The following is a 12,207-nucleotide window of genomic DNA, read 5'->3' as shown; positions in this document are numbered from 1 at the left end:
CACACAGAAGCCTAAAATAAATTTGACTTTGTTTAAAAGGATAATGAAATTTGTCATTCAACTCACTATGGGCAAAAATGTTCTAGTGCTAATCCTTTTAAAAGTCAAATAAATTATTTTTAGAAGAGGTTTCAAACAGTTTGTGTCTCTCCATCTTTTATCTTAATCATTAAAGTTAAACCTCAGTAGTATTTTCTCAAATGGTCTATGACCTCACTCTGCTGTTGTGGGTTAGAGATAACCTTAACACAAGTGAAAAAAACAACACAGGACTAGGACCCCATTTCTAATCCTAGCTTTTTTCCCCCAACTGGTTGACCAGATCACCTTCCTTGTATAACTTCTTCAAATGAACTGGAGTCACTCTTCTCCATGTGCAGAGATAATATTTGAACTACTTGCCCTCTAGTATTAAAGTGAACCACAAAATGATGTCTATGTGTGTACACACCCACACAGAGGGCTATTATTATAATGATAAATAATAAAGTTATTTTTAAATTTTTTTTTTAAATTTTCCCTTTCAGAATTTTCACATTTTTTTTCTCGGATACACTAAATAACACATTCAAAATATTCAAGTAACACCACTTCCTTTAATAAGATGGTCTCTAAAGGCATCCCAACTCTAAATTCCCTCACCCTACAAATTCCTTCTATGCATAGTGGGCAGACTGATGAAAAAAATGGCCATCTAAGAGAACTACATAGATACAGATAAGAAAAGGGTAAGGAGGGTGCTTTCAGTCATAGAGAAAAAAAGGAGTCTCCATGGAAAAAGTGGTTGAGCTAACCTTAAGGCCTCCCTCAAGCTAACCTAGAGATTCTTGGATTCAGCATAACCAAATCCATTCCTGAATATAAAATGATCAGCTCAGGTGGAGGTAATGCTAACTTTTTATTCATGTGAGAATCTCCCAGGAGCACCGACCACAGAGGCCTACATGTGCAATGAGAATTTGTCTAGTATAGCACCATCAGGGCTCTCAGTGGTCACAGCAGATCCACAACTTCCTGTTCATCTGAAAAAGGAACAAATGGGCATGCAAGCCTTTTTTTTTTAGTTTTTTTTTTTTTTGCAAGTCAATGGGGTTAAGTGGCTTACCCAAGGCTACACAGCTAGGTCATTATTAAGTGTCTGAGACCGGATTTGAACCCAGGTACTCCTGATTCCAGGGCTGGTGCTTTATCCACTGTGCCACCTAGCCGCCCATATGCAAGGCTTTTTCAGAATATGTCACACAAATCAGACAATTTCATCACCAAGCCCCTCTGTGGCATAATTGCAGACTATATCACTAAAAAGGCAGATTGTTCATATGAAGAAGTTATACAAAGTAGTCAGGGTTAAAAAGACATGGAAAGATTTTGTACAAGCCCAAGGGAGAGCTTCATTTTCTCCCCATTCTAAACCAACACATTTCCTGTTCTCCCAACCCTCCTTTTCACTATGTACTGGAGGATCATCTAGCTATATTGTGTGCTCAGGACCCTCCTGATGTCTGAAAAGAAGCTGCCCCGGGGGGGAAGCTGCATTCAACTGGACAAGCACTTATGAAGTGAGTCCCATGTACAAGATTCAAAGAGGCCACCCAAACCAAAGGGGCTTATTCCCCTCGGAAGGGAACCACTCTTTAGCTCTGTATCTGGACCCATTTGCTTTCAACGTTTTTCATACTAAAAGGTAACATGCATGCACATACCTGATAACTTTGCAGTCTTTGCAAGTCAAATGAAGTTGAAATATATCTCGGCATTCAACACTTTCTATGAGCTGTAATGGAACCTGCAATTAAAAGATGAAATCCCTTTATTCTGGAAGGCACTGGCACTGTGCTTCCTCCATCTGTCCCACCAGGCTGATCAGCAGGTTCTGAGAGTGAGATAAGCCTCAGAGCAAACCCACCTGGACCAGCTGTGTTTCTAATGACTGCCCTACTCACTGAATTAGGCTCTCTGAGGTATTCTCTGATCCCAAAGCAAAAGCCACAAGGCTGTCACATCATAAAGGTAGAACAACAACAATATCACAACTATGTCCCCCAAAGTACCAACGGACTACAAATAATTTAGCTTGGCTTTAAAAGACACAAACATCAAAGGAAACAGATTTCTTTTGAAACTTCTCTGGGGAACCACAGGTCTGCAGGCCATATTGATCAAATGATGCCAAGACAATCACAGGCAGGACTCAAAATTCAATAAATCCTGGAGCATTGGGGGGGGGGGGGAATTAATTAAATGCTTCCACGAATATAGCCCACAAATGATGCTATAAATATCCAAATGGCCTCTGGCAGAAAAAAGATTCCCACCCATGTTCAAGATCCTCCAACTTTTCACAGAAATACAAGAGAAAGTGAAAAGGACAAGGGTCAGTGGCCCCTCACGAGCTGTTGGACTTCAGATCAGTCACTGGGCTCTGTCTCGACCTCAATTCCTTCTCTGTAAAATGAAGAGGTTGGATTAAGCAGTCAAATTTCTCTTCAATATTCCTAAAGATTCCTAAGCATCAAATTCAGTGGCCCTTTCTTAATCCTCCTTCTCTGTAGCTTTTGACACTACTGATCGCTCTCCTTCCAAGATACTCTCTTCTCTAACTTCTGTTCTGAGCCCTCTGCTCTTCTCCCCTGACCTCTACTCTTATATTCAACTAGCTGCTAGACTTCTTCAATTGGATATCCTGGAAATATCTTCAATGACATAAATCTAAAGCTATGCTCATTATCTTTTCCTCCAAGCCTACCCCCTTCCAAATTTCCCTCTTACTGTCAAGAACACCCCTATTCTATTCTCAGTGCCCCAAATTCACAATCTTGGTGCCAGCCCTGATTATTCCCTCTCTCACACTCCATGGGGGCATTTCCCCTGACAAGACCCTCCATTTCACAGATTTCACAGACAAGGAATGTCACCCCATGCCTAGCATGACCTCTATTCTTCACCCTTGCCTCCTGGTTTTTTCCCCAAGTCCCAGTTAAACTCATGCCTTCTGCAGGAAGCCTTTCCTGATGGCCCGCTTAATGTTTATTGCCTTTCCTCTATTGATTAGGACCTATGGGCCCTGTCTCTATCTTGTTTACACATATTTCTTTGCTTGTTGTTTTCCTCATTCAATTGGGATTTGAGGACAGGGCCTATCTTTTGCCTTTTTATCCTCAGCATTTAGGACAGTGCCTCCTACATAGCAGGCTTAAAAACTGTTTCGGGGGCGTGGGGGGGTTTAATTCCTTTAAAAAATATTTTTAAACAAATACAAGATGAAAAAAAAAGGAAAAAAAAGAGCATTTCCATGCACATAGTAGGACATGAGAGGATTCAGTAAACAACAATAAATTTCCCATTTCTCAAAAACCTATGTAATGAATCATATTCATTCTTTTCAAAATCAACTAATTTTTCTAGGTTTTCTTTTTTTCTCCCTCCCTTCCTCCACCTTACCTAAATATAAATACACACACACACACACACACACACCCTTTTTTTGGTGGGGAGGCAATGGTGTTAAGTGATTTACCTAAGGTCACACAGCTAGGTAATTATTAAGCATCTGAGGCCACATTTGGATTCAAGGTCCTCCTAACTTCAGGGCTAATGCTCAATCCACTGCACCACCTAGCTGCCCCTATACACTTATATTTAAACATGTACGTATATACATATATACATATATAAAATCAAACTATACATGTTTCTATTTGTCAGTTCTTTTTTTTGGAGGTGGATAGCATCTTCCTTCATAGTTCCAAGTATTTCCATGTTTTTCCAAATCAACAAGTGGTATTCTATCACAATCTTATCCTATCTGAGAAACTATGAAAGTTTCCCCAATTTCCTGTTTCCCTTCTAATACTGGTTCCATTGGTTTTATTTATGCAAGAAATTTTTAATTTAAAATAATTCAAATTATCCACTTTACAGCTTAACAATGTTTTCACCTTATCTAACTATCTATTTGTCTAGATATAGATATAATATAAAGATTTGGTGCTGCTGAATCACCTTTCTTTACATTTCCCCCCCTTTGTTTCTTTGAAATTGTTCACCTTGTGTTCTTCCAAATGAATTTTGTTATATTTTTTAATTCAGCAAAATAATTTTTTAGTAATGTAATTGGGATGGCATTAAACAAACAGATTAGGCAAAATTGCTATTTTAAAAATTATACTGGCTTTACCCATGAACAATAAATATTTCTCCAATTATTCAAATCTGATTATTTGTATAGAATATTTTATATTTTAAGTTCATGCAGTTTCTGTGTCTTTTGCAGGTATACCCCCAGGTATTTTATGTTGTCTAGCTACTTTTTGGGGGGGTTGTTTTTTTTTTTTTTGCAAGGCAAATGGGGTTAAGTGGCTTGCCCAAGGCCACACAGCTAGGTAATTATTAAGTGTTTGAGACCGGATTTGAACCCAGGAACTCCTGACTCCAGGGCCGGTGCTTTATCCACTGCGCCACCTAGCTGCCCCATCTAGCTATTTTAAATAGTCTAAAACATATACAATATAGTTTCCCTATTTTTCTATTAAACTTAAGTCTATTTTAACTTTAACTTTTTCTGAGATCATGATTTACTACCCTGCTTTTTTTTTTCATAATAAATTCTACTCCAGGTCTTAATTTTAATTTGTGAGTATCTCTCATTTTTATTTTGTTTCCTGAGTGACATTTTTTAATTCAAATTTCTTAACTTGTGTTATCTCTTTTCTTTTTATGGGTAAATACATTCCATTTACATTCCAAATTATAATTACTTGTTCCCTCCATCCTATTTTCTCTATTTACCTTATCCCTCCCCATTCAAATTTACCTCTAATCTACTGACCCCCTCCCATCATCCTCCACCAGGGCCAGGGATCTGTCTCCTGGACCACTCAGCTACCCTACAGCAGAGTCAGAGTGAAAGGAGAGAGAAAATATAGTACATGGTAGTGGAGAAATAAGAAAGGAGGGAGTTGCGATCAGCAATGGCAACGGTGAAAAAATATGGAAATAACTTTTGCCATGGACTTACCATAAAGAATGTGATCCACCCATGACAGAGTTGTTGGTGTTGGAACAAAGACTGAAGCACATTTTTTATTAGTATTATTTGGGGGAGGGTGCAGGGCAAATGGGGCTGGGTGGCCTGCCTGGGGCCACATAGCAGGGTGATCTTTGGATGTCTGAGGCCGGATTTGGACCCGGGTGCTCCTGGCTGAAGGGCCAATGCTCCGTCTGCCACCCAACCATCCCTACTATTATTACTATTTTATTTTGGGTCTTTTTTTCCCCCTTCTTTTTGGTTTTTGCAGGGCAGTAGGGATCAGGTGGCTTGCATGTCACATGGCTGGGTGATTGTTGGGTCTACGGGGCTGGATGTGGGCTTGGGTGCTCATGGCTCCAGGGCTGGTGCTTCGTCCATTGCGCCACCTGGCCATACCTACAATTATTACTATTTTTTTGTTTAATTTTAATTTTTTTTCTCTCCCCTTTACTTTATCACTCAAGCAAGTCTATATTCATGGGGGGAGGGGGTATTTCATTTACTCTTAAACAAGAATATTTTATTAATGTAAAAAAAACATTTGTACAAAATGAGAATAAAAAAATAAAACAAAGAAAGAAAAAAGCCACAGTTCTCAGTCATCAACCTCATTTTCTTCTCTGGAGCCATCTGGGTCTGGTGGCCAGATCTACGTCAGGATGACTGGAGATGGCCCTGGATGCTAATTCAGTCAGGGTTAAGTGACTTGCCTAAGGTCACACAGCCAGACACTATGAGATAATAATTACTCCTTTTTAACTCTACCTACCCAGTTTTATTTTTTTTAAGAATCAACCCATCATATACAGCTCAGCCCAAGTCTTTCTTGCAAGCCACTGAAATAATAAGTCACAAGAATTGATAAAATTTTCACATATAAGAAGCAAACAATTTGACCTTATTGAGTCTTTTATAATTAGTCTTTTAATGTTTACCTTATGTTTTTCTTGATGTTTTATGTTGAATTTTCCTTTCAGAACCTACTTAACTTTTCTGGATAAGTTACCACTGGTCATAACCCCATAACTCTATGAAATATAGTATCTGAAGACTTACAGCCCTTCAACATAGCTGCTATTAATTCTTATGCAATTCTGACTGTAGTTTCACAATATTCAAAGTGCTTTTTTCCTGGACATTTGTAATATTTTCTCCTTGTCTGAGTTTGAAATTTAGCTGAGATAAAGTCTGTAATTTTCAGGTGATGATTTGGTAGGTTTTTTCCTATTTCTCCTTTAGCTTCTTATTCTAGAATGTTGGGACATTTTCCTTAATAATTTCTTGAAATATTGTACCCAAATTCTTTTTTTTTTTATCATAACTCTCTAGAGAGTAGTTTGTTTTCCTGATGAAATGTTTCATATTTTTTTTTCCATTCTTGAGATTTTATTATTTCATTCCTTATGTCATTTACTTCCCCTTGCCCAGTTCGTTTTCCAACTATTATTTTCTTCCTTAAGTTTCTGATTCTCTATTTCCAATTGTTGACTTTCTTTTCATAATTGTCTTAGATTGCTCTTATTTTTTCTCTAATTTTTTTTTTCTAATTCTCTCTTATTTGATCTCTAAGTTCTTCCAAGAACTCTTTTAGGGCTTGTGAACATTGATATTTCTCCGAAGTGGCCTTTTAAACTCCACTATCTTCTTCTGAATATGAAACAGATCTTCTCTATCTTCACAGTAGCTATCTATGCTTGTGTTCTTTCTCCTTAGTAATTTTTATTTTGTTTTTAGCAATTTATTATCATAACAGCAGTCTGACAATCCTAAGTTTTGGGGAGTTATGTCCTAAGTCTCAGATCCTTGACACTATTTTCTGAGCTCTGTACCAGGTCAAAACTTGGGCACTCCTCTCTACCCCTACACCACAGTGAGGCCCCCGAAGCCACTGTCCCACAAAAGGTCTTGCTCTCTGAGGCCCCTCTAGTGGCTTCCAACTTCAGCTTTACTCTACCCTGGAACTCTGCTCTACTGCAAAAACTCACAGCAAGCAAGGTGCCCATCCTAGTAGCTTCTTTTGTTGGTCCACTCCCAATCCCTCCAAGAAAATTACCATAAATTACCTTTAGGGAAAGAGGCTGTAGAAATGGCTTCTGACTCCACCCCCCCACCCCATCATGACCGAATGTGATACAGGCTGGACTTGAGGCACATTAAGTTTCTTTTCCCCAAAAGTCATGCCATTCTTCCCAGTCCTTGAATCATGTCAGAAAGCATGGGGGGGGGGGGTTCATAAAGGATTTTTACCAGCTTATGAGAGGACTCAAATGAAACCCTTTTAGCGAATTGGGACACTCTTCACCTTACTTTGCCTCGTTTTAAGTGCTCATCTCTCCTGAACTGCTGTCCTCTGAACTTCTACTGATTTCTCCCCCATATGCCAGGAAGTTCATCATCAGCCTTGATACCCCACCTCATTAGCCACCCTCTGTCCCTTGGATTGGATGGGGGAGCCAAACCTCCATGTAAGCAGAGAACTCAACTCAGGAATTTTTCCATTTCACACCTGGATGAATTACTTGGGGATTTTTCTGCCTCTTCACTCATGCCCCTGGGGTTGCCCCCTTCCCTACCCTCATTAAATTGCAAGTTCTTTATGGACAGGGACCATCTTCCTTTTTTGGATCTGTGTTCCCATAGTGTGTGGCACATCTTAGCTGACTGAGTGTTTGCTCCACCCCTTCACTACATCTTTAAGGTCATTCCTATTTCATAGAAAGATGGGGCATTTGCCTCTTGGGCCACTTCAAAGGAGGCTCTGGATGTTGCCTGCGAAGTTTCTGCACTTAAAGAGGTAAGTTTTCCCTGGACTGCAGTCTTCCCTTTGATAAATGTGGCCACCTCCAGAGAAGGAGATGAGACATAAGAGTATCAGGAAGAAAATTGATGTGGGGAGTTGGGGGAAAGCCCACTAAGATCATGTTGAAGGGTGAAAGACTGAACTAAGAGTCTACCTAGGGTCAAGGATTTCCATCTAAGACTAAAATCTTCATCTAGGTATAGAATAGAAATCAATAGATTTTCCTACTGATTTTACCATGGTTAGTATTGGAGAGAGATAAAGATTTTGCCAGGAGGCACTGCTTGGACATATATATGCCTGAAGGGCCTCTGTGTCTACACTATGCTTTATTCCAAGATACTAAGAAAAACTGAAGCGCTGCTAAAAGGTGGCTGGGAGGAAGAAGTAAAGGAAGAGAGGCTAGGGGAGGAGGGGGTGTAAGAAGAAAAGTACATGTGAAGGACTGAAGTGACCTGGGGCCTTTAACTTGGAACAGAACCTTTAGGAGATTCAGAAGTCCTTTATCAAGTGAGAACAGCTTATAGGACTTCTGTGAAGGTCAAATGAGACCCTAAAGGAGTCTTTTACAAACTCTAAAGCAATATAATTAAAAAGCAGGCTACTCTTAGCTAGAAAGAGGGAAAAAAAGGAAAAAGGAAAAGCATAAACTCTTAAGAGTTAGAAGACACTTTGAAAGTCTGTTCTGGGGCAGCTAGGTGGTACAGTGGGGGCGGTTAGGTGGCTCAATGGATAGAGCACTGACCCTGGAGTCAGGAGGACCTGAGTTCAAATCCAGGTCTCAAACATTTAATAATGACCTAGCTGTGTGGCCTTGGGCAAGCCACTTAACCCCACTGCCTTGCAAAAACTTTAAAAAAAAAAAAGTTGCCTGTCCAACCCCTTCATCCTACAGAAGAGGAAGTGAAGTGCTCAGTGCTGCTGGCTGGGCCTTCCAACCAGTGTCCCACGCGTCTCCTCTGGCCCCCTTCTAGCTCTATTCACTGGATCACAACACCTGTTAGGTGTACCCAGGTTCCTACTAGAGTCAAAGCAATAGCAAAGAGTGATGAGAACTGAACACTGGCCACCGAAACAAATGTCATGGCCATCCTAGTACTCCTACCATGTTAGACCTAGGAGGCTTCTTGAGCTTTCCATGATCCTACTGGCCAACTTGCCCTAGTAAGAGAGTTCTTGGACCACACAGAGAACAAGAACAATGTGAACTTGAAAGGCAAACACTAACCGACTTCCCATCTCCCAGGTCTAGGGAATAGCTGCCCTCTTTGGAGGCCAGAGATCCTAAGCACACTTTTACTAATGTAACAGGAAATGGTACAAGGATGGGAGAAGGGGGATGCCTCCTCTTGGTGCCCATCAGACCATTCTCTCTCCTACCCTCCCCATCTGTGAAAATTACTCTTTCTCCTCTGGGAAGGTGGGGGAGAGAAAAAGAAGGAGGGCTGTACCTCCCTCTAATAACCTGAGCCTGACCTCACCATCAGGGTCCCTCAGCAGAAGGTCGTCCTTGGGATGAACCCTGATTATTCTGACTAGTCTAATGGCAATCTGTTCCCTGGGGATCTTTAAGAAGACACCTGCAGGGTATGGAAGGAGACAGCAAAAAGCCTCCAAAACTTAGCTTGGTGGTTAGATTTTTTAGATCACTTCACTTTCTCTTCCTAAGAGTTAAGGAATGAAGGATAGCAGGAATCCTCTGGACCAAACTCCTCATTTTTTGGTAAGGAAGAAGCAGTCCAAAGGCCATGGACTTGCATAAAACCACACAGGCAATAAATAAGGGGTACCATCTGAATCCAGTCAACCCTCTGTAGAGGCCCTGAGGCACCCAGAAACCCTCTATGAAGGGATAAAATGCCAGAGCCCTAACAAGGCCTCACTTTGTCAGCACATGGCTTTCTGCTCTGGTCATCTATATCCAGACCCAGAACCACCTCTAACTGAGCCTTTCTCTAACTCACAAAACACTTGCCTAACAACCCCAATCAGGTAAGGAAGTACAGGTGGGTGTCGTCCCATGGTTACAATGGAGGTCAAGGAAGTCATTCTCCAAAGTTCTTTCTGCCTCTGGAAGGTGTCTTTGCCTCCTTCTGTTGCCTTCAACCAACGCCACACTCTCAATCCCAGATCAACACCCGGCTGCTTTCCAATTCACTTTTATTTTATTTTATTTTTTATTTTTTAGGTTTTTGCAAGGCAAATTGGGTTAAGTGGCTTGCCCAAGGCCACATAGCTAGGTAATTATTAAGTGTCTGAGACTGGATTTGAACCCTGGTACTCCTGACTCCAAGGCCAGTGCTTTATCCACTACACCACCTAGCCGCCCCTCCAATTCACTTTCAAAAGCACTGCAAAACCGCTCACCCTAAGGAAACAAGCAAAAATGCAATCTTCAGACCTTGACCTCTAACCCTGCCTAGACAATTCTAAATGTCACATGATAGAACTTGGTTCTAGTTTCCTCTGGGCTCTCCCTCCCTCCCCCAAGAGGTGTGCCCATCTTTTTCCAGGCTCAAGGCTGATTCCCTCTCTAGTCTACCCTCAATCCCACCAAGAATCACCATCCCCTCAAGCTCATGCCAAAAAATTGTCATACCCATGCATACACACACACACACACACACACACACACACACACACACACAGAGGCAGGTTCATGGTTGGCCCCAAAGCCACAACCCAGATGTGGCAATAGAAAAGCAATCCCCATTTTGCTGGAATAGCCATGCAATGCATCTTGCTGTCACACTCACTGCACAGAGAAGTTCAGATGACCGTGCTTCAACTGGATTTAATTTCTCAAATATCCTTGCTTTTTAAAATAGCTTTAACTCTAGTTAGAGAAGGGGAAAGATGTATAAACAAAGGGAAGCAGAAGCCCTCTAAAACTGGTGGGAGTTGAGTTACAACAGGTACTCCCATTCTTCAGAGGTAGAGGCAGCCTTAGAGTGGGGAGAGTGGAACAAATGCTCACCATGCAGGAATAGGCCCGGCCACACACACCTTGATCTTCTAGTTAAGGACCAAGAGATCATGCCCTGGGAGTCTGAGAACCTTGGACCAAACACTGTCCTTCCTAGAAAACTCAGTGGGCTGAGTCACATCATCTCTGGCTCTGGGTGGGATGGAAAGAGCACTGGTTTGGGAGTCAAGGCTCTGAAGCCAATTTGCTAAAAGACCTTGGACAGGCAGGGCCGCTTCCTAGGTCTCGCTTTCCTCATCTGATGGATGGCTTCTGAGGTTCTAGCTTCAAATCTATGGTAATATGACTCTATGATCTTGCTCTAGTTCAGAAGTTAGATACACTTTTATCCTACTCCTAACTGCCACATGCTCAGGAAGGTCACCTTGGTTCTTTTCCTTTGACACTCAAGGCCCAGCATTCCAGAATAGGTTTGGAACCCCCATTAGTGGGAAAGTTGCTATGGAGGACATTAGTGATCTGAGAATAGGAGAAAAGAACACCTGGGTCTCAGTCCTGACTCCTGGCCCATCTCTCAAAGGAAGCCCAACCTAGTTCCACTGCTGGTTATAGTTCTTTTGCTCCACAAAATGAGCAAGTGTTTACTTATCCGAGATTATTCCTCTAGGAGAATGGTAAACTCCAAGAGGACAGACACTGTTTTTCATTTCTGTCTTTGTATGGCCAGCTCCTTACACAATCGACAGCTAATAAATGTCAGGTAACTTGAAATGCTTCCCTTCCTGTTTCCACATTTAAAAAAAAGAGATGACAGTACAGCAGCCCCTACTTCACAAGGGATCTGTGAAAGTAGAATCCAGAGGATTAGCTATCTCCTTGCATAGAGAAAGACAAGGCTGCTTTGGAAGTGGCTGAAGTAAGAAATTGATTTGTTGGATTATAGAGGCATAAGAGTTCCTCTTGTTTGGTTTTCCACTGGAAGTGGAAGTGAGACAGTGAGAAGGAAAGAAAACTTCTTTAAAAAGAGAATGATAGTTTAAGAAGCCCAATTCTTTTGGTTGAAAAGTTATTGTAGTATAAAATTTAAATGTTACAGTTACTGAATCAAGTTCAGTTGCATGAATTTAATGTTCAATATTAAATTTTAATGAAATATTAATAAAAAGAAAAATAATAGGATATGGATTAATTCTGTGTCCATTTGGAAAACATACCAGTTCCAGAAGGATTGTAATATTTTGTCTTTGCATCCTGAGTACTGTCGACATTTAATAAATGCTTGGCAGCTTGGAAAAGGAGAAAACGAAGGACCAGCAAGATTAGCAAGCTCCTGATCCCCCCCAGTTTATATAACCCCAGGATCATTGCTTAGGCCCTGGCAGGGACCCAGTGATCATCTCATGCTGTACCATCAGTTTACAACTGAGCAAAGTGAGACAGAAAGAGGCAAAG

At 41.1% G+C, this 12,207-nt stretch overlaps 1 protein-coding gene across 11 annotated transcripts in view; it reads right to left on the bottom strand.

Moving 5' to 3' along the window:
* MTMR3 (myotubularin related protein 3) overlaps positions 1-12,207 on the bottom strand; it is a 167,822-nt gene that overhangs the window by 48,773 nt on the left and 106,842 nt on the right. For all 11 annotated transcript variants that reach the window (XM_074206309.1, XM_074206311.1, XM_074206308.1 and 8 more), the window contains one exon: positions 1,704-1,786. In XM_074206309.1, coding sequence (XP_074062410.1) covers positions 1,704-1,786 — 83 coding nt within the window. The remainder of the gene's footprint in view (positions 1-1,703; positions 1,787-12,207) is intronic.

The sequence above is a fragment of the Macrotis lagotis genome, chromosome X (assembly GCF_037893015.1).
Source record: "Macrotis lagotis isolate mMagLag1 chromosome X, bilby.v1.9.chrom.fasta, whole genome shotgun sequence".
Lineage (NCBI taxonomy): Eukaryota > Metazoa > Chordata > Mammalia > Peramelemorphia > Peramelidae > Macrotis > Macrotis lagotis.
The sequence above is the reverse complement of the archived record's forward strand: the minus strand, read 5'-3'. Positions and strand labels throughout refer to the sequence as shown.